The sequence below is a fragment of the Ziziphus jujuba genome, chromosome 10 (genome assembly GCF_031755915.1).
Source record: "Ziziphus jujuba cultivar Dongzao chromosome 10, ASM3175591v1".
NCBI lineage: Eukaryota > Viridiplantae > Streptophyta > Magnoliopsida > Rosales > Rhamnaceae > Ziziphus > Ziziphus jujuba.
Genome location: NC_083388.1, coordinates 13,271,451 through 13,295,872, shown reverse-complemented (window position 1 = coordinate 13,295,872; position 24,422 = coordinate 13,271,451). Strand labels below are relative to the sequence as shown.

Below are 24,422 nucleotides of genomic sequence, written 5' to 3'. Positions count from 1 at the left end.
ATTTACCTTCATTCCTTGGTGCTTGGACAAATTTGGCCTTGGCTTCCCTTTTTGGCCGACTGGTGCTTTTATCACCTAGCTTCGATTTTGGCTTGTTGTCATATGTGGGATTGCTTCTCCAAACACTTGGATTTGTTCTTCCGCCGCTTGTACCACCTCCAAACTATGAGCTTGTATCCATCCTCTTGAATTGATTTTCAAGTTTGATAGCCACATGCAACATCTCTTCCAATTCCACATATTGTTGTAATTCCAATTGATTGGCTATCTCTCGATTCAACCCACCTAAAAACCGTGCCATGGTTGCTTCTTTATCTTCATTCATGCTCAATCTCATCATGAGTATCTCCATTTCCTTGTAGCAATTATCCATGGTCCTACTACCTTGCGATAATGATTGGAGTCTTTGATGTAGCAATCTATGGTAATGACTTGGTACAAACCTCTTTCTCATGGCTCCTTTCATTTGTCGCCAAATAGTAATAAGTTCATCTCTAACTTTTCTTCGGGTACTTTTCTCATTTGTCCACCATTAGAGTGCATAATGACCAAATTCCAAAGCTGCCAATTTAACTTTCTTAGCCTCTGAATATTTATGATAGTCGAATATCATCTCCATTCGCTCCTCCCATTCTAGGTAAGCCTCTACATCACTTTTTTCCATAAATGGTGGTATGTTGACCTTAATATTTCCAAGATCATCATCCTCATTCCTTGCTGGTCTCCCACGGGTTGGTCTTCCTTGGAGTGCAAAAATATCATCAATTTCTTCTTCAAGATTATCTCCAAAATTACCTTCCCCGGATTCCTCTCTAGGTCGCCCTTGGCCTCCTCGACCTTAAGCTTGGCCTCCGTGTACATCAAACCTTGTATTTGGCCCACCCTGTGATGTTTCTAACCTATCCATCCTTTGATCTAGGTGATTAAATCAAGCATTAATCCGCTGTAATTGTTCCAAGACCACCATCATGTCGGTAATCCCACGGATTCTTCTACATTAATGTTTAATGATCCATCTCCTCTTCTCATCCTTGAATCTGCCATGTTAGTAAAAATAATACAAAAATCCTCATCAAATTCACTCCCTCACATGTTTCACTCAAATAAGGTTTTGACACTCGTGTATGCACACTAGTTTTGGCTTTTTAACCCTCTTTTGAGCTCACACTTTCTGGTCTTTTTTCACACAAAGAATTATCTCAAAGTTCTAATTAAAACACACACAAAATAGCAACTAGAACATAGATATGTCTTAATTTAACTTATCAGCAAAATAGCAACTAAAACGAGCAAATACCTAGTGGATTGATAAAAACCTAGTCTCGGCCTAACTAATCAAAACAAGGTCAAATATCAATGAAATTTCAGAATCAATAAATAATGGTCCAGAATATTAAGAACCAAAAATTTTAGGGTAAAATATAGAAAAGAGATTCAAACATTTTAAGTTTTTTGTGTAAATCCTTTACCAATTTTAATCCAAATAATTTTAAGCATTCAAAATTCAAATATCCAGCAACCAAATATTGTATAAATAGACAATATCTTTGCAGCTCTAAAAATTTTCCAGCAACAAATTCAAACTCCAATTTGTAACCAAAACCGGCCTTTTCAGATTTTTTTTTTTTTTTTATCTTCCACTTTTTTTTTTCTTTTTTTTTTTTTTTACTCATAGAATATAAACTCACTCCAGTAGCAAAATTAACAGCAAAAATTACAATTCCAACACCAAAATCCCACCAAACCTGAGACCACACTCCAAACAAAAACAAATTGTACAATCTTTAGGATTTATGCAATATGCTTTCAAATCTCTATTTTTTTTTAAAATATATGAATGCAACTAATTAGGATTAAAACAATAAAGAAAAATCAACAATAAACCAAATTAACAAGAACAATAATAAAAAACAACCAACAAATTAGGAGACAAAAATACGGTAAAACAAGGAAACATAATTTGACTAGGAATTATTATTATTATTATTATTATTTTATATGCAGAACATGCAGAATAGATGCAGCTTTAACCTAATGCTAAAATTTCATATTAACACAAAACAAAATAAACAAATAAGATAGATCAAACCTGAACAAAATCTTCGCTCTGATACCAAATTATACGAACCTAGATCGACTCGCGCCTAAACCCGTATTATATTAGCCCAGAATCGAAAAATTAAGTTCAAGTTATTATGGTCACCACAATAGGTGAGGGACCTCCTAGTGATAAGTCAAACTAAAACACTCACTCTATAATAGTATTTTAGGTGTTCAAAGACAACAAAGAGAATTCTTTTCTCACAAATAAATTTTTGAATAATATTAAAGGTGTCTTATCATTTTAAAAATAAGTCCTTAAATAGATTAAAGTCACAAAATAATAAACCCTAAACAACTAGGAAAAATTCATCCCAAAGAAATGAGGAAACAAGTGTGGCCTAATTTTTCATGCTTTCCTAAACTAATTTGGATTAATTAATTCCCTTATCTTGAATTAGGAATTAATTAATTTACAATGGAAATAATAAAATAATAACTTTCCTAAGTTGTTTTATCCAACGAACAAGAAAATAAAAACCAAATAATAGACTAATTTCCTAAAACAAAAAGCCAAACTCAAATTAGAAAACTAGTTGACTAGTTTGACTACTAAGCTAATTTTGACCAATTTCCAGCTTGTAAAGACTCCAAATCAGATCCAATGTGCCATGTAGGATTCCAAATAGGATTATTTATGATTCCCATATGTTGCCTTTGATTGGAACAAAGAGAAAATGTCAAATCAACAAAATACAGTAAAGCTAGCAGCAAATACAACATTTTCTACCCAAAAGTCCTTCCACTCGCAAAGCACCATTTTGGTTGCTTTTGATTCTATCTTGTCTTGATTACATGATCTCTTAATGATATTAATTGAATTCAATAAGTTTTGAACCCATTCCGTGCTGCCAAAAGTGCATAATTGAACTAAAACAGCTACCCGGATTCGTATCGGCCTCCACCACCTGAATGCATAAAACGGGTCTTGTATCTTCGGATATGGATAAATCCTTTTGAGAATTGGTAACTCCCTGTATGAATCTAGCCACGTTGTCTTTAAATCTCTTGGCTTGTACTATAATAATGGCCCGATCTTCAACTGTATAGAATCAGCACCCCAGCGGGTAGTTGGTTGTACGGATTGGGGTGGATTCTCATCATTAAGGCTACATCAAAAACAAAATTAAGTCCATACTTTCCTACTTTTATAAGATTGAGAAACTCAAAATTGTTAAACTTGAAATCAAAGCAATCATTATGTACTCATATACATACTGAAAGAATACAATTATATATTACTAGGTTAATTTCATCTACCTTCTTCCAGGTTTGACTTAGATATTATTTAATCCCTCAAGTTTTAAAAATATCTTCAACCTCTATTTAAGTTCCCAAAAAGTAACATCTTCCCCTATTGTTTTATTCAGACCCTTTTGAAATAATATTATTCATATTCTTTTTAAAGGTGCTACTTGTAATTTTTAAAATCTAAGAAATTAAATTGTAATTAATGGCGGATCCATATGTAATATTTCCTATATTGTTTAAATAAAAAAGTTTGAATTCAAAAGAAAATGTGGACCATACGCATCAAAGTATTATCAAAAATTAAAAAAAGTAACAATCATAAAAAAATAACGTACTAACAATCATAATTTAGGAATTAAATATAGTAAATAAATATAGAGAGGACAAATAATATAAAAAGTTAAATTGTTGTTTGTTATAGGGTTAATTTCACTTAAACCCAATTTACTTCTATTTTAAATCATATCCAGAAATTTGAAAGGTGTAAGAACATCTCCTAAAAGTTAACTTCTGTCAAAAAATTATTTCTCTCTCTTATATGGCATGATAAAATGTCTTAAATACCCTTATAATAAAAATTCATTTTTTAATTTATTCCATTTCCTATTTGTTTTAAAATCATTAATATATTTTAAAATTATTAATATATATTAATGTTTCATAAATATTTATATATTTTTTCATTTATATTTAAAATATTGAATTTGATTTACATTTTTTTCTTAAAAAAACACATATTAACTTAGAATTATGAAATAAATATTTTTTTATTTTACGCATATAATATATTAGTTTAATTTATTACTTCATTATTAAAAATAATAATTTTCTCGAACAAAAAAGAAAATAAATAATAAGAAATGTTCAAAAAAAAAATTACCATGCCACGTATTAATTTGGCAATCAATTTTGAAAAATATAATAAATTTTCAAGAACTAAACACTAAAATTTATTTATTTATTTTTTTTGAGAAAATCAATCCACCAAAACAACTAAAATAATTACATAATAATTTGTATTAATAAAATAATATTTAAAATGTAGATATTATCATCTATTTTTTTGGACAATAATAAAATAATATTTTTTTAATAATAATCCAAAACGAATAGCTTGGATGGACATTTCAATTCTATTTGAAAATAATTAAAATATTAATATAAAGTTATTTTCTTTTTGCTTTAAAGCATCAATTTTTGAACAATACATATACATACATATATATATATATATATTATATGAACATTAAAAAATAAATAATAATAAGATGTGCAGGTTCTAGAATGTGGGTTAGTCTACGGAGTAAAAAGTTGGATTGCTTAAAAAAAAAAAAAAAAGGTATATTACATATTATATTTGAACTTTTTTCTTTTTTTGAGATATTACATACCAACTGTAATGCTCCATTGACACTTTTCCATTATTCACCGCACTTCAAGCAGTATGACATCTTGTTTGTTCTTTTTAAGAGATCATCCATTCTACAATTGCTTTTATTGTTTGTTCTTTTTTTTTTTTTTTTTTTATTTATAATTGTTTCCACTGGTGTACTTTTAATTCTAGAGTTCTTTATAACCTTGAAGTCAACTGGTTTGAAAATGTCTTAATTGTTAAAAGCTTGACTTCTTTATGTTTAAACTATTACTGTTCCAATATAGATTATGTAAGATTAGACATAAGGTGGTCTTTGCTAGTGAAGTAGCCTGCCAATACCTCCAATCCACCCAAACTTATCTTGACAGCATTACACTGATTCACTTTTAGTCATCATCTAACGTTAGTCACTAATCTTGCCCCCGTTTTTTTTTTTTTTTTTTTTTTTTTTTGGCCTTGCAAGCTTCAGGGGTCACTGGTCTTTCATGAACATCAAAACTTCAAATGTGATGGTTCCACGGGTTAATCTATGGAATTAAAAATTTGATTGCTTAAAAAAAAGAAAAAAGGTACATCAAAATGCATTTTCTTCATTATAGATCCAAAGGCAGAAGAAAAATATTAAAGCCAAATAAAACTCTCATATCGAGAAAACCCTATAAAGAAAAAATGGTGGATCAAAGAAGAAGAAACCCACCCACAAATAAAACTCTATGTTCTCCATTTTATTAGGCCTCTGATTTTCAATTTATTTTATTTTTTTCAGAATTTTTATTTCTTCGTTATAGATCAAAAGATAGAAGAAAATTTAAAAATTAAAAGTAAAAATTCAACCAACTCCAAATTACAAACATAGTTGTAGATATTTTTAAAAAAAAAATAACAAAAAAAATTGTAGTTGTAAATCTTGTAACAATTGTGACTAAAATTATCCATAAAGTATTGGAAATAAGATTAGCACCTTCATATAGAAAAAAAGTGGTAGATGGAAGAAGAAGAAGAAAACTCACAAACAAAATTCAGCAAATAAAACCGAGAACAAGGAAAAAACAAAAAAACCGAAAAAAAAAAAAAGAAGAAGAAGAAGAAGAAGAAGAAGAAGAGAAGAAGAACGAACCTGCCCCAAAATATATTTTCTTCTTCTTCTTCTTCTTTTTTTTTTTTTTTTTTTTTTTTTTTTTTTTGGTTAAGAAAAAGAAAAAGGAGTGAAACTCTAAAGTAGATCTATGTGGGTGTAAATGCAATGTAGCTCCATCTCTCTGTCCTTCTCTCTACAAGACCACCTGAAGAAGAAAATATACCCAGCAAATAACAGACAAAGATGAAGATATACCAATATGTGTCTTCCATATTTTTATTTATTTTTTTCACTCTTTTTGTATGCTTAATTATTTGAATTTTAATAATTAGTTCTACGCACCTTCAAATAGCAAAATAGTATTAGCATTGCAAAACTCTATATGTTCTCGTTTTTCACTTTTTTTGTCCCACTGTTGCATCCAAATTTGCTTTGTAAATAATTTTTTTGTATGAGAATTTTCAGTTGATTACCAAATTAACTCAATACAATTCCCACTATTTTAATTTCCTAAATTACCTTTTTGATATTTTTTTAATTTTAAATTATTTAAAAATATATAATTGATTTCTCTTTTTCCTTCACGTTCCCTGTAACCAAGCAGCCAATATTACATGGTGAAACTTTTCTCTAGGACAACCACAAGGCCATGGTCTTCCCCATAGCTCCGTTTGTCTATGCTCATTCACTTATCAATACAGATGTGCCATCCAGTGCAGATGAAGCAGTCCAACATTTGTCCATCTAATTCCATCCTCATTCATCGGTTCGAGCTAAAATGTGAGTCACCATAGTTGCCTGTGAGTGGACCCTCCTCATCCATGGCTACTGATGATGCAGCCGTAGCTAAGATAGCTTCATGCTTGATGGCTTTTTTCTTCAGGTCTTTCCTATTGATGGGTTTGGATTTCTCATTCGATGGAGGCACTTGGTCAAGCTTGAACGCCTATGAAGGAGCTTGAGATTTTAAAGATATTGCTCTGAGAATTTAAGTTGCAGAGGGCACGTTGTTGGCAAACGTATATATGGAATGTCACTCAAACCAACCCATGTTCATGGTTCGACATTAATTGCACTACGCCAAGAGAGTAAACTAGCAACACTAATTACGCGATGCTACACAAAAACTGTGTCTGCAAAAAAAAAACCGTGATGCTAAAGATAAAACATCGGCTAAATGCTAAAATTATACAACGCTTTTACAATACAGGTTTTGCTTACCAACAATAACAAGTGACGCTTTTTTTTTAGCGTCGTTTTTTTTATGAATAAAGCATTAGCCGATGTATTTATAAACAAAGAATCGTTAAAAATAATTGATATCGGACGATGCTTTTGTGATGAAAGTGTCAGCTATTATATATATATTTTTTTCATATCATTGATGTGTAAAATCAACTCGCAAGTGTACAAATCTTTTTCAAGTGATAAAGTGGAAAAATAGGATTGTCGTACCCAAAAGATTAAGAATTAAGTGCTAAAGATAATTAGGTTTTTTGTCATTTTTGAACTAGCAATTTAAATGGCAATTGAAAATTAATTAACTTAAAACTAAACAAAAACAGTCAATCAAAACTGATCAATTTCAAGTAAGAGAGTAAATTTAATAGTTATGAACACTATGGCATTTGATTTCTTCACCAAATATTCCAATTTAATTATTTAAATATGTGAATTTAATTAACTAGTAATTTTATTAACTATATTTAATCACAAATTTAATCAAAAGTAGTTTGCACTCACAATTGATAATATGCACATAACCTAATTTATTTTTTCTGGCCTATCAATTCCAATAAATTATGCATTCATGTAAATCATTGTATATCTATAATACCATCCTTTTCCAAGCTCAAATATTGTTAAAATCAATCATTCCTTTCAGCCTATGAAAGCATTAAGCATACTAATGATTTATTAACAAAATATATTACTAATTAAATAGAATTCAACATATATTAAAGTAATCAAACTTTCATAGTTAGGGCTCCATCATAGCCTTAACTATGATAATTAGTTCATCACAAAAATAAAATTCAATATCCATAATTATTAAAAATAAAGTTTACAATTAAAGAGATAAGAGAATAGAATAAAAACTAGTGAATAAATCCTTCAAAAGCTCTCTAAGCCATGGCTTTCTTTTCCAAGCAAACCTACGTTTCTGCTTTTTTCAAGCTCTCCAATTGATTTTCCAAAACTCTAAAACTTTAAAATTTTAAAACGTTTAAAAGAGCTAGAAAAACTTTTAAAATTTGGTTTGTTTCTATTCAAGCCTACTAAAAGCTCTTAAATTGGCTCTCTAAACTTGGAAATTATATGTATAGGACCTTGGAAACCTTTTTTCTCTTTGTTTTCAATGCAGGACTCTTGCAAGACACATTTCTTAAGCCATTAAGAGTGTTGGACGAATTTCATGTGTAAAAAGGAAACTTGATATTGTTAACTCCCCATAACTTTCCTTTTCTCTAATTTTTTATAGAAAATTTGTTAATTAGTCTAATTTACCGTTAATAAAGTATGTGATATGATATGTACCTCATTAATGATAAATTAACCAATTATTATCACTTGTCCTAATCTTGGGCCTTGGATTGCCTTGATTTACTCTCTTAATCAATGGTGAAGATTTAACTAAAATATTTATTTTATAAATTCCAAACTTTAAATGATGATAGCTTTTTGCTTACATCTCAAAATCCAAAAATAATGTGATATTTAAAATCATCATATTGCGAGGATGCATATGTTATTCACTTCCATTATGAAATTCCCAATAAAAGTTTATGGAATCTTCAAAGAATCTTTAAGAATCTTCTTAAAGCTTGGTCCGTTTGAGCTCTATTCTTGGTTTCCACCATAATTTGACCCAAGAAATCCATTCATATGGTTATTTTCTTAAAATTCTTCCTCCTTCACCTAGATTAAGAAAAATACATAATTAAGTATATTTCCATAATAAATTAACACACATTAACAAATACTAACCTATAAATATGGCATAAAATCATCAATATTTTAGGTCTAACAATCATCTTCTAATTTTATTTAATTTTAACAGTATGAAGAAAACTAACTATATTAAAGAAGAATATACTATTTATTTTATTTTATTTATGACCAAAAAGTGTTAGGCGATGCTTTTGTATGTAATTTTGTATCTTCATATTTTTATGTTATATATATATATTATCTAAATATTGAATGTACTAAATAGCAACATGAATTAAAATAATTATGAGGTTAAATATAGTATGTCAACATCTTGGTAACACAATTAAACATATTAATTAGCAATATAAAGCAAAAGATTAACTAAGTGTTTTTTTTTTTAATAATTTAAGAGTAATAGGCGACACTTTTAGCATCAAAAGTGTTGCCTATTATTTATTTATTTATTTTTTGTAATGTTAATTAATGCTAAATATAATGTGTGAACATCCTGATAAGACAGTTAAATATATTAATTAGCAATATTAAGCAAAAGATTAAAAAGTGTTTTTTTCTTTTATAATTTAAAAGTAATAACGATACTTTTAACATCAAAAGCGTCGGTTTTTTTTTTTTAATTGCAATTTTAATTATTGTTAATGGTAACATAGTTAAATATATTAATTAGCAATACGATACAAAATATTAATTATTTTTTTTGTAATTTTAATTAATGTTAAATATAATTTGTGGACATATTGGTAATACAACTAAATATAATAATTAGCAATATTTAACATCAAAAGCATCGCTTATTACTATCAAAATACAATATATATAAATATATATATATATATATATATATATATAAACTTTATCAATCTTTTGCTTAATATTGCAAATTGATATATTTAACTGTGTTACTTAGCATTAAAAGCATCGCCCATTGATGTGTAAAATTAACTCGCAAGTGCACGAATCGTTTTTAAGTAATAAAGTGGAAAAATAGGGTTGTCGTACCCAAGGGATTAAGTATTAAGTACCAAAGATAATTAGGTTTTGATAATATTTGAACTAAAATTTAAGATGGCAATTGAAAACTAAATAAACTAAATTAAACAAAAGCAATCAATTAAAATTAGATCAATTTCAAGTAAGAGAGAGAATAATTATGAATACTAGGGCATTTGATTTCACCACTAACTATTCCAATTTAATTACTTAAATATGTAAATTTAATTAACTAGTAATTTTGTTAACCACACTTAATCACAAAATTAATCAAAAGTAGTTTCCACTCACAATTGATAATATTCACATAACCTAATTTATTCCTTCCGGCCTATAAATTAAATCATGCAAAATCATCAAGCATAGATTAAGCAAATAATATGGCATGAGACATAACTATTTTCCAATCAATTATGCATTCATGTAAATCATTGGAGATCCATAATATTATCCTTTTCCAAGCTCAAATATTATTAAAATCATTCATTCCTTCCGGCCTATGAAAGCTTTAAGTATACCAATGATTTATTAACAAAACATATTACTAATTAAATAAAACTCAACATATATTAAAATAATTAAACCTTCATAGTTAGGGCTACATCATAGCCCTAGCTATGAAAATTAGTTCATGGTAAAAATAATTTCAACATCCATAATTATTAAAAATAATAAGATTCACAATTAAAGAGAAAGGAAAAGAGAATAAAAACTATTGAAGAAATTCTCCTCCAAGAGCTCTCAAAGTCGTAGCCTTCTTCTCCAAGAAAGCCCACGTCTCTCTGCCTCCTCCAAGCTCTCCAATTGATCTTCTAAAACTTTAAAACCCTAGAACCCTTAAGAGAATCTTAGAAACTCCCAAAATTTGGTTTGTTTCTATTTAAGCCTCCTAAAAGCTCTTAAATAACTCTCTAAACTTGTATATCTTCCTTCAATGTGGTGGGGGCTATATATATAGGGCCTTGGGAATCTTTTTCTCTCTTTATTTCCAATGTGGGAGTCTTGGAAGATACCTTTTTTAGGCCATGAAGAGGGTTGGACGAATTTCATGTGTAAAAAGGAAACTGTATATTACTTGGTCTCTACTACTTTCCTTTTATCTAATTCCTCCTAAAAAATAGTTAATTAGTCTAATTTACCCTTAATGAAGCATGTGACATGACATGTGCCTCATTAATGATAAATTAACCAATTATTGCCACTTGTTTTTATCTTGGCCCTCAAATTGCCTTAATTCTCTCTTTTGATCAATGGTGGAGATTTAACTAGAATATTCCTTTTTATAAATTTCAAACTTTAAATGATGATAACTCTTTGCTCGCACCTCGAAATCCACAAATAACGAGACATTTGAAATCCTCAGATCTTGATGATTCATATGACATCCATTTCCACCATGAAATTCTCGATAGAATCTTTATGGAATCTTCAAGGTATCTTTTTGGAATCTTCTTAATGCTTAGTCCGTTCGAGCTCAAATCTTGCTTCCCACCATAATTCGACCCAAGGAATCCATCTTTATGGTTGTTTTCTTAAAATTCTTCCTCTTTCACCTAGATTAAGAAAAATACATAATTAAGTATCTTTCCATAACAAATTAACACAAACTAACAAATATTAAGCTATAAATATGGCCTAAAATCATCAATATTTTAGACCTAACAAATACCCCCAAACTTAAGATTTGCTAGTCCCTAGCAAAGAAAAAGAATAAGAAAATGAAATGTTATTTAAAGAACATAAGATACTTTAATGAGGTGCCTCAAAGATTGTATAACATATGACTTTTCAAATGGTTTCAAAGTAATTATGTAGCTCAATACCTTATATTCTATCCAACATATATGATACTTCCAATGTGTGTGTGTGGAAATCAATTTATACACTTAATTATCATATGCTTGAATAAATTTACAAGAATTAGAAATTGATAATAAAGTATGAACTACCATATGCTTGACTTAATTATCACTCTCCACTAATGTAGGTTAATGCACCACCTTAAATCATTAGGACTTCATGGTTTCTATTGTTAAGGCTAATGGATAAGGCTAAAGAAAGAAAAGGATAAGATATAATAAATCAAAGAAAGAAAGCTAAAATTAAATATCAATGAATAAATTACTTGTAAAATTTGTTTCTTTATTAGAACTTCTTTTCTTATTTCAACTTCAATTTCAATATCCTTTTTCTCCTTTTTATTGTGCATATATTCTTCAAATCACACATATTCTTTCTTTATTTCTTTTTTTTTTCTTTCTTTTTTTTTTTCTTTCTTTTCCACTAAGCCCCCAAAATTATTTTTCTTCTTATTGCACATTCAAACCTCCAATTTACACAAAAATGCATACTAGAGCCAAATTCACCAAATACTTAACCTCCAAACTTTATTTTTTCCTTTTTCTCATTTTTTTCTTTTTCAACACTCAAACAAGCTCACAAGCATATATTCATATCAATTCAATTAACGCTCTCTTTGTAGTATGTTCAAGGTAGGAAAAAGAAATTTAAGGCTCAAAAAGGGTAAGTAAATGTGCTTTAATGAAGAAAAGGCTCTAACACATCTTTATGCATCCTAAAGGCTCAAATAAGGTACTAGTGGAAGATAATGTATTAGGTTGGCTTGAAAGGCTCAAACTTAAACAAAGATGGCCTAAATCATGTTCTTAGTAATGCATTCACCTAGGATTTCGCCTCAAGCAATAATCAAGCAAGTTCTAGAGTTCAATTAATAATAAAGTACTCTAATTCATGCAAACCGTCTTCAAAACACAATCTAAATTATGCATTATTGATTATGTGCTCAAAATTTATTGAAAGTAACAATATGTGAATATAAATTCAAGCATTTAAGCATACACAAAAACAAATCCACCATCTAAAAACCAATTTATTTTCAATCATAGTCTTATCATTGGCTCATTAAAGTACTTAAGAAAACACCACAAAAACAAAATATTTTTTTTTTTTTTAATAATGAAGGAAAATAAAAACTAAAACTAACATTTTTGAAAACTTATAAAAACACTTAAATGGACAAGATTTAAAAGATGCAAAGCATGCTTTTCACCCCCAAACTTAAAATGAACAATGTCCTCATTGTGAAAAACATAAAATAAAGCAAAAGTAAATAAAAGGTAAAGAATACTCCCCTTTGAAGACATGGAATGTTCCTCGTAATGTGAAAACTTGAGAAAAACCTACATGTTGCATTTTCCCTACACACCACGCGGCCAAAAAGAAGGGCATGTATCCATACAATTTGATATACTCCAATGCATATTCAAGGTGGTTATACTCCAAAAACCTAACTTTAGACTTGAAATTCTCAACATTCGTCTTTTGCTCTTTTATACCTAAACATCTTAAAACCTTGCAAAAACTCAAACAAAACACATCAAAACAACCTAAAAACAAGAAAACCACTAAAAACAACTAAAACAAATAGATAAATATAAGGTAAAGAAAGAAATTTGGGTTGCCTCCCAAGAGCGCTTGTTTAAAGTCATTAGCTTGACTCCTCCCTTTAACTTAATTAAGATCATCCAAGTAGAGGCTAGTCTCAAGCACTCCACCTTCATAATATGGCTTCAACCGCTGCCCATTCACCTTAAAACTTTCATGTCCCGGTTTGGTGATTTCAATTGCTCCACTTGGAAAAATTTGTACAATATCATATGGTCCACTCCATCTTGATCTTAATTTACCTGGAAACAATTTAAGTCTAGAGTTATAAAGAAGTACCTTTTGTCCAACATGAAAGTTCCTCTTTTTAATCATCTTGTCGTGCCATCTCTTTGTCTTTTCTTTGTAAATCTTTGCATTCTCGAAAGCATCCATCCTAAATTCTTCAAGTTCATCCAATTGCAATAGCCTATTCTTGCCCACAGCCTCTTGATCAAAATTGAGAAACTTGGTTGCCCAATATGCTTTATGCTCCAATTCCACGGGAAGATGACATTCCTTACCAAAAACCAGTTTATACGGAGAAGTACCAATGGGGGTCTTGTAGGCGGTCCGATATGCCCAAAGTGCATCATCTAGCTTTAAGCTCCAATCCTTTCTTGAAGCATTGACCGTCTTCTCCAAAATCCTCTTTATTTCCCTGTTTGAAATTTCTACTTGCCCACTAGTTTGTGGGTGGTAAGGGGTAGCAATTTTATGCCTAACACCATATTTAGCAAGAAGGGATTCAAATTGTTTGTTACAAAAATGAGTGCCACCATCACTAATGATTGCTCGGGGTGTACCAAATCTAGTAAAAATGTATTTTTTTAAAAATTTCAATACAACTCGTGCATCATTAGTAGGTAGTGCACTAGCTTCAACCCATTTAGAAACATAATCCACAGCAACTAAAATATATTTATTACCACAAGAAGAAGGAAAAGGACCCATGAAATCAATACCCCAAACATCAAACAATTCTACCTCAAGGATATTCTTCAAAGGCATCTCATTCTTCCTTGATATGTTCCCTGTTCTCTGGCACCTATCACACCCTTGCACATAAATATTAGTATCTTTAAACATAGATGGCCAATAAAATCCAGAATTTAAAATTTTTGCTATGGTTTTTCTAGTCCCAAAATGCCCCCCATACTCACTAGAATGACAACTTTTAATAATGGACATTGTCTCTTCTCTAGCAACACACCTCCTAATTATACCATCGGCACACTTCTTAAAAAGATAGGGGTCATCCCAAAAGTAATACCTACTTTCCTTAAGAAACTTATGCTTTTCATATGGTTTTTCCAAACTAGGCGGCATAACATTAGTAACCAAATAATTAACAATGTCAGCATACCAAGGTACATCAAACATACCATCAACCTTAAACACTTTCTCATCTGGAAAACACTCTTCTATATCTCTTTCTTCTTTTTCCTCACTCAATTCCAACCTAGACAAGTGATCAGCTACTAGGTTTTCTACTCCTTTTTTATCCAAAATTTCTAAGTCAAACTCTTGAAGTAACAAAACCCATCTAATTAACCTAGGTTTAGACTCTTTCTTACTCATGAGGTACTTAATTGCACTATGATCGGTATAGACAATGGTCTTAGAACCTAACAAATATGCTCTAAACTTATCAAAAGCAAAGACAATGGCAAGCATCTCTTTCTCAGTAGTAGCATAATTAAGTTGAGCATCATTCAAAGTTCTAGAAGCATAATAAATAACATGCAGTTTTTTATCTTTCCTTTGTCCCAAAACAGCTCCTATAGCATAATCACTAGCATCACACATAATTTCAAAAGGTAGATTCCAATTAGGAGTACACATAATGGGAGCACATATTAATTTTTCTTTCAAAAGATTAAAAGCATGCATGCATTCATCATCAAAAACAAAGGGAACATCTTTATTCAACAAGTTACAAAGAGGTTTAGTTATCTTGGAAAAATCCTTAATAAATCTCCTATAAAAGCCCGCATGCCCAAGAAAACTCCTAATACCTTTTATTGAAGTCGGTGGAGGCAATTTCTCTATAACTTCTATTTTAGCTTTATCTACCTCAATTCCCCTTTTAGAAATCTTATGACCTAAAACTATGCCCTCTTGAACCATAAAGTGACATTTTTCCCAATTAAGCACAAGATTCGTTTCTTTACACCTTAGAAGAACCCTAGATAAATTTTGCAAGCAAGAGGTAAAAGAATCACCAAATACACTAAAATCATCCATAAAGATTTCAATGATATCTTCTACCATATCCGAAAAGATGGACATCATACACCTTTGAAAGGTTGCAGGTGCATTGCATAAACCAAAAGGCATCCTTCTATAGGCAAAAGTTCCATAAGGACAAGTAAAAGTAGTCTTTTCTTGATCATCAGGGGCAATAGCTATTTGATTGTAACCGCTATAACCATCTAGAAAACAATAATATTCCTTACCGGCTAACCTTTCTAACATTTGATCAATGAATGGCAAAGGAAAATGGTCTTTTCTAGTGGCCTTATTAAGCTTCCTATAATCAATACACACTCTCCACCCAGTAACTAACCTAGTAGGAATAAGCTCACTCTTATCATTCTCTTGCACAGTCATCCCACCTTTCTTAGGAACTACTTGAATAGGACTTACCCAATTACTATCCGAAATAGGATAGATAATCCCGGCATCTAAAAGCTTTAAAATCTCACCATGAACCACTTTCTTAAGATTAGGATTAAGCCTCCTTTGATGTTCTACAGTCGGTTTATGGTCTTCCTCCATAAGTATTTTGTGCATACAAATAGAGGGGCTAATACCCTTAATATCAGCTATAGTCCAACCTAGTGCAGTTTTATGTTCTCTTAAAACTTCTAAAAGTTTGGCTTCTTGGTCCTCACTAAGGGCGGATGAAATTATTACCGGCAGGGTATTATTAAATCCTAGAAAAGCATATTTTAAATGACTAGGTAGTGGCTTCAAATCAATTATAGGTGGGTGCTCCACACTCGGTATCTTTCTAGGTCCACTCTCACCTAAATCCTCAAACTTTCCAACATAATCTACCTCACAGTGGGTGGTTATATCTATGATGTTACACTCTTGTTTTTCTTCTTCTGTACATGGTCCAAATAACTCACTCAATCCTAAGGGATCTAAATTACTTTCCTTTGCCATATCATTTACCAATTCATCACATGCATCAACAAGAAAGCAGCAAGAAATTTCATCAAGATTAGGAAATTTAACAACATTAGGGATTTGAAAACTTACCTCCTCATTGAGTACTCTAAGGGTTACTTGCCTTTGTTGTACATCAATTAGGGCACGTCCGGTTGCAAGAAATGGTCTTCCAAGAATGATTGGAATGTTGTCATCTTCCTCCATATCAAGTATCACAAAGTCTGCAGGGAATATGAACTTGTTTACTTTTACAAGTACATCCTCCAATATTCCCCTTGGCCTTTTTATGCTTCGATCTGCCATTTGAAGAGTCACTGTGGTAGGCTTCACATCTCCCACTCCAAGCTTCCTGTAAATGCTATATGGCATCAAATTAATGCTAGCACCTAAATCACAAAGAGCCATAAAATTATAATGTCCAATGTTACACGGGATATCAAAGCTTCCTGGATCTTTTAACTTGGGTGGAATCCTATGGTGTAACCTAGCACTACTCTCCTCACTCAAAGCTACTAACTCATAATTCTCCCACCTCCTCTTGTTTGACAATATCTCCTTCAAAAACTTAACATAGGAAGGCATTTGTTCTAAGGCATCTATGAAAGGGATATTTACATGCAATTGCTTGAATACATCAAGAAACTTTTTAAATTGATTATCTAACTTTGCATTCTTAAACCTAGATGGGAAAGGTGGAGGTGGGGTTTTCTTGTAGGCTTGATTCTTCTCCTCATTTTCGTTGTGCTTGTCAATAGATTTGGTTAGGTAAGGTGCTGGTTCAACTTTCTTTGATCCAGTTGGTGAGCTCTCGGCCTCTCTTACATGTGGCGGTATGTACTTTGTTGGTGGAGACTTCATGGCATCACTTAAACCTTCATCTTTTCTCCTATAAGCCTCATTATGCTCCACATTTGATTTTGAGTTGTCATGTGTGACCAAGTGTGATGTTGAGTCTATAGGGCTCTCTTCATCTTCATCATCAAGAATTACCATCCCTTTGTCACTTTCTTTAGGCCCGGCTACTTGCTTTCCACTTCTTAATGTAATGGCTTGAACCTGCTCCTTTGGGTTCTTCTCCGTTTGGCTTGGCAAAGTTCCTTGACTTCTTTGGAATTGAGTTGCTAATTGACCTATTTGGTTCTCCAAGCTTTTGATTGCAGCCATTTGGTTGTTGAACATTTGACTATGGTTTGTCAATTGTTGCTCAGTTCTCTGCATGAAAGAATTAGTATTATTAGATAACTGTTGCAAGGATTGTTCAAGTGAAGAAAATTGAGTTTGAGCTTGAGAAGAATTTTGATTTTGATGTGCAAGTTGCGGCTTTTGGTAGAATGGAGATTGGAATTGTTGTCTTTGAAACCCTCCACTTTGTCCTTGATTAGACCCTTGCTGGTTGTTGTTAGACCATGAAAAATTTGGGTGGTTCCTCCATCCTGGATTATATGTGTTAGAATATGGATTGTTTTGTTGCTTTTGGAAGTTCCCTACAAAATTAACATCATCAGAAGCAAAGGGATTTCCAACTTGGCAATCCACACTCTTATGATCATGAGCACCACATAAATCACAAAATAAAAAATTATTAGTAGATTGGATAGAATTCACCCCTATTTGACCAAATTGAGTGTTCAAGGTCTTCATGAATTGGGTTGCAAGTTGAGCTCCTAAGTTGTTAATATCAACGTCTTCCACGGCCTTTACTTGACTTCTTCCATTTAGTCTCCTCTCACTTGGATATTGGTAGTTATTATGGGCCATCTCTTCAATTAATTCAAATGCTTCTGATTGCCTCTTCTTCATTAAAGAACCTCCTGCAGCTGCATCTACCAATTGTTTGTTACCATAATCTAGACCATTATAGAAAATCTGTACCTGTATCCATGTTGGAAAACCATGGTGTGGGCATCTTCTTAATAGTTCCTTGAAGCGCTCCCATGCATCATACAAAGTCTCTTGGTCCCATTGACAAAAATTGTTTATATCACTTTTCAATTTTGCTGTCTTTGATGGAGGAAAAAATTTGTCTAGGAATTTTGCCTCCATAGCATCCCATGTAGTGATAGTACCTGCAGGTAAAGAATTTAACCACACTTTTGCCTTGTCTCTAAGAGACCAAGGAAAAAGTCTTAATCGAAAAGCATCATCAGAAACACCATTTTGTTTAGACATATCACACAATTGAAGAAAACTAGAAATATGCATGTTTGGATCTTCATGAGGCAAACCACAAAATTGAACATTATTAAGCAAAGAAGTAGTAGATGCTTCAATTTTAAAATTGTTTGCTTCAATGGGTGGTCTCCTTATGCAAGACAAATCACCAACTTTCTTGTGAGCAGCATACTCGCATATGGGCAAATCATCTTCTCTTTGGTTGGCCATTGCACCTTCTTGAGTTCCTTGGTCTATACGTACCCAAGTACCTCTTATGGCTTGTTTTCTAGGTGCTGGTTTATTTTCTAAGTCAACTTCCTCCGTGAACTCTTGATCACCACTATGACTCATACACAACACCTAATTCCTAAAAAGAGAGCAAGTAAAATAAATTAGAAAGAAAATTAGAAAATTGAACAAGAAAAAAAAATTATTAGAATTATAATGTTGCTAACTAATCTAACAATTAAAATCAATTAGCAATAGAGAAAAACAAACTAACACTTAACTAAAAGATAAATGAAAATAACTCTAGGAAATAATGAACCAAACGATTTGAATGCAAAAAAATTAAACCCTTTTGTGTAGGTATGCTTTTAAAGTAAACAATTATGCCAAACTAAAATTTCAACTAAAAGAAAGCTAAACCTAATCTTATTCAACCAAACAAATAAAAAATAATACTAAAATCCCTAAGTATGCTATACTTGTAAACTAAGCAACAATAAATTAAAAACACAATTTTGGTTTCAAGTACCACAAAATAAGTATTAAAAATTCAAAGCACGTTGGCCAAACAAGCAAAGAATTAAAACCCTAGCATGCAACACTAAAACCAAAATTAAGAAATAAATATAAAAATTTAAAATAAGAAAACAATGTTCAAAGTACTACTAAACCCAATCCGAATTAATATTAATGCCTTAATCCCCGGCAACGGCGCCAAAAACTTGATGTGTAAAATTAACTCGCAAGTGCACGAATCGTTTTTAAGTAATAAAGTGGAAAAATAGGGTTGTCGTACCCAAGGGATTAAGTATTAAGTACCAAAGATAATTAGGTTTTGATAATATTTGAACTAAAATTTAAGATGGCAATTGAAAACTAAATAAACTAAATTAAACAAAAGCAATCAATTAAAATTAGATCAATTTCAAGTAAGAGAGAGAATAATTATGAATACTAGGGCATTTGATTTCACCACTAACTATTCCAATTTAATTACTTAAATATGTAAATTTAATTAACTAGTAATTTTGTTAACCACACTTAATCACAAAATTAATCAAAAGTAGTTTCCACTCACAATTGATAATATTCACATAACCTAATTTATTCCTTCCGGCCTATAAATTAAATCATGCAAAATCATCAAGCATAGATTAAGCAAATAATATGGCATGAGACATAACTATTTTCCAATCAATTATGCATTCATGTAAATCATTGGAGATCCATAATATTATCCTTTTCCAAGCTCAAATATTATTAAAATCATTCATTCCTTCCGGCCTATGAAAGCTTTAAGTATACCAATGATTTATTAACAAAACATATTACTAATTAAATAAAACTCAACATATATTAAAATAATTAAACCTTCATAGTTAGGGCTACATCATAGCCCTAGCTATGAAAATTAGTTCATGGTAAAAATAATTTCAACATCCATAATTATTAAAAATAATAAGATTCACAATTAAAGAGAAAGGAAAAGAGAATAAAAACTATTGAAGAAATTCTCCTCCAAGAGCTCTCAAAGTCGTAGCCTTCTTCTCCAAGAAAGCCCACGTCTCTCTGCCTCCTCCAAGCTCTCCAATTGATCTTCTAAAACTTTAAAACCCTAGAACCCTTAAGAGAATCTTAGAAACTCCCAAAATTTGGTTTGTTTCTATTTAAGCCTCCTAAAAGCTCTTAAATAACTCTCTAAACTTGTATATCTTCCTTCAATGTGGTGGGGGCTATATATATAGGGCCTTGGGAATCTTTTTCTCTCTTTATTTCCAATGTGGGAGTCTTGGAAGATACCTTTTTTAGGCCATGAAGAGGGTTGGACGAATTTCATGTGTAAAAAGGAAACTGTATATTACTTGGTCTCTACTACTTTCCTTTTATCTAATTCCTCCTAAAAAATAGTTAATTAGTCTAATTTACCCTTAATGAAGCATGTGACATGACATGTGCCTCATTAATGATAAATTAACCAATTATTGCCACTTGTTTTTATCTTGGCCCTCAAATTGCCTTAATTCTCTCTTTTGATCAATGGTGGAGATTTAACTAGAATATTCCTTTTTATAAATTTCAAACTTTAAATGATGATAACTCTTTGCTCGCACCTCGAAATCCACAAATAACGAGACATTTGAAATCCTCAGATCTTGATGATTCATATGACATCCATTTCCACCATGAAATTCTCGATAGAATCTTTATGGAATCTTCAAGGTATCTTTTTGGAATCTTCTTAATGCTTAGTCCGTTCGAGCTCAAATCTTGCTTCCCACCATAATTCGACCCAAGGAATCCATCTTTATGGTTGTTTTCTTAAAATTCTTCCTCTTTCACCTAGATTAAGAAAAATACATAATTAAGTATCTTTCCATAACAAATTAACACAAACTAACAAATATTAAGCTATAAATATGGCCTAAAATCATCAATATTTTAGACCTAACACCCATTATTATTATTTTTTTCTACAATTAAAATTGATGTTAAATATTGTGTGTGAATATCATGGTAACATAGTTAAATATATTACTTAGCAATATGAAGTAAAATAATTAATCTGTTTGTTTCATTTATTTATGTTTCAATTTTAACTTAATTACTTTTTAAATTAATAAAAATTTGACAACATTTTTACGTACACTTTAAAGTATTAGGTGATGCTTTTTACCTCAAAAGTATTGCTTGTTTTTTTTTTTCTTTTTCTAAATTTTGTTCAATTTTTATTTTTTATTTTTATGTATATAAATATATTTATATATATAGATAAATTGGAGAATAAGTTGTTAGCAAGCTACCATGGTATGTACGATACAAAACTTAGGGCTTGAGATCTCTGTATCTTGCAAAAATTGAGGGGAAAATTTGGAGAGCAGTGTCCATTAGGCATTATTTCTCCTGTCAATTTATTATCTATTTTACAGATCAAAGAATTTTATGTCAATTCAATGGTACATTTAATAGGTTAAATATAGTATGTAAACATCTTGGTATTACAATTAAATATATTAATTAGGAATATGAAGCAACTTGATTGAAAAAGTTTTTATTTATTTATTAATATTTGCAAAGAATAAGCGATAGTTTTAGCATCGAAAGCGTTGCCTTTTTTCTTTTCTTTTTATTTTCAAATTTTCATTAATGTTAAATATAGTATGTAAACATCTTGATAATACTGTTAAATATATTAATTAGAAATATAAAACAAAACATTGACAGTTTTTTTTTTTTTAATAATTTGAAGAGAATAGGTGAAGCTTTTAGCATAAAAAGCGTCACTTATTTTTTCTTTTTCTTTTTTTGAAAATTTTAGTTAATGTTATTTATGATTTATATGTATATAAATATTAAATATATTAATTAAAATATGATGCAAAATAATTAATCTTTTTGTTTAATTTATTTGTGTTTCAATTTTTACTTAATTATTTTTTAAATTAGTATAAATTTTACCATATATTTTTTCGTATAATTTAAGGCATTAGGCGATGCTTTTTATCTAAAAAGTGTCGCCTATTACCTTTTTTAAATTTTGTTTAATCTTAATTTTTATTCTTATGTATACAAATATACTTATATATATAGATAACTAAGGGAATAAATTATTAGTGAATTAGCATGTTACATACTATACAAAATTTAGGGTTTGAGATATCTATTGAGATCTATCTTGTGAAAGTCTAAGAGGAAAATTTGGAGAGCAACGTGACCATTAAAAAGTTCTCCTCCTATCAAATTGATATATGCTTTGGAGATCAAAAATTTTTATATTGATTCAATGGTGCACTTAAAAGGTTAAATATAGTGTGTGAAGATATTTGTAATACAATTAAATATAATAATTATATTATTTTTTTCTTCTAATTTGAAGAAAATAGGAGGCACTTTTAGCATCAAAAGCATCACTTTTTTTTTTTTTGCAAATTTAATTAATGTTATCTTTGATTAATATGTGTATAAATATTAAATATATTAATTAAAAATATGAAACAAAACAATTAATCTGTTCGTTTAATTTATTTGTGTTTTAATTTTAACGTAACTACTTTTTAAATTAGCATAATTTTGACAATATATTTTTTGTATAATTTAAACATTAGGCGATGCTTTCTACCTCAAAAGCATCAACAATTACATTTTTTTTTAAAGAAATTTGTTAAATTTTATATTTTATTCTTATGTATCTAAATATGTTTTTATATATATAGATAAATTGGGAAATAAATTATTAGTAAATTAGCACGGTACATACAATAAAAAAATTAGAGCTTGAGATATCTATGGATATCTATCTTGTGAAAACCAAAGGGGAAAATTCGGAGAGCAATGTGACTAATGTACTATTCCTGTCAATTCAATATCATTTTTGTAGATTAAAGAATTTTATATTGATTCTATAGTATATTTAAAAGGTTAAAAATAGTGTATGAACATCTTAGTAATACAATTAAATATATTAATTAGTAATATGAAGAAATAGGTTGACAATTTTTTTTTTTAATTGAAGAGAAAAGGCAGTGCTTTTAGCATCAAAAGTGTCGCCGAATTTTTTTTTTTTGACAATTTTAATTAATATTATCTTTGATTCATATGTATCTAAATATTAAATATATTAATTAAAAATATGAAGCAAAATAATTTATCTGTTCGTTTAATTTATTTATATTTCAATTTTAACTTAATTACATTTTAAATTAGTATAAATTTAACAATGTATTTTTTGTATAATTTAAAGCATTAGGCAACGCTTTTTACCTCAAAAGCATCACCCATTACTTTTTTTAAAAAAATTTATTTTTTATCCTTATGCATATATATATATATATATATAAATTGGAAAATAGGTTATTAGTGAATTAGTACGGCAGTACTAGTCCTGATAATCTGATATCTGTTTTACAGATGAATGACTTTTATATTCATTCAATAGTGCTTTTAAAAGACTAAATATAATTAATGAACATCTTGAAAATACAATTAAATATATTAATTAGGAAATATAATGCAAAAGGTTGACAAATTGTTTTTTTTTTTTATAATTTGAAGAGAATAGGCGATGATAGCATCGCCCAAGTGTTTTTTTTTTTTTTGTAATTTTAGTTAATGTAATCTTTCATTCATATGTATATAAATATTAAATATATTAATTAAAAATATGAAGAAAAATAATTAATTTATTTGTGTTTCAATTTTAACTTAATTACTTTTTAATTTAGTATAAATTTGACAATGAATTTTTTATATAATTTAAAGCATTAGGCAACGCTTTTTACCTCAAAAGTGTCATCTATTATTTTTTTTTAAAAAAAAATTTGTTCAATTATATTTTCGTTTTATGTATATAAATATATGAATAAGTTTGGAAGTAAGTTATTAGTGAATTAGCACGGTACATAATATGCAAAATTTAAGGATTGAGATATTTATAGATACCTATCTTGTGAACACCTGAGTGGAAAATTTGGAGAGTAGTGTGACCATTAGGCAGTATTGGTCCCATTAATTTGATATCTGTTTTGCATATGAAATAATTTATATTTATTCAATGGTGCATTTAAAAGGCTAAATATAGTTAGTGAGCATCTTGGTAATACAATTATATATATTAATTAGTAATATGAAGTAAAAGATTGACATTTTTTTTTCTTTTAGAATTTCAATTAATGT

The 24,422-nt window shown here is 29.7% G+C and overlaps 1 protein-coding gene and 1 non-coding gene across 2 annotated transcripts; one reads left to right on the top strand and one right to left on the bottom strand.

Moving 5' to 3' along the window:
• Positions 1-13,035: 13,035 nt before the first annotated feature.
• LOC132799588 (uncharacterized) lies at positions 13,036-18,936 on the bottom strand. Its single transcript, XM_060811842.1, has one exon. The coding sequence runs from the start codon at positions 18,873-18,875 to the stop codon at positions 13,278-13,280; it is 5,598 nt and encodes a 1,865-aa protein (XP_060667825.1). The 5' UTR covers positions 18,876-18,936; the 3' UTR covers positions 13,036-13,277.
• On the top strand, positions 18,259-18,365 carry LOC132799797 (small nucleolar RNA R71). Its single transcript, XR_009634676.1, has one exon. It is a non-coding gene; the product is annotated as a small nucleolar RNA R71 (small nucleolar RNA).
• Positions 18,937-24,422: the final 5,486 nt, after the last annotated feature.

Coding starts and splice junctions, on each gene's coding strand:
- LOC132799588 (XM_060811842.1), bottom strand. CDS start 18,875: ATGAGTCATAGTGGTGATCAAGAGTTCACGGAGGAAGTTGACTTAGAA.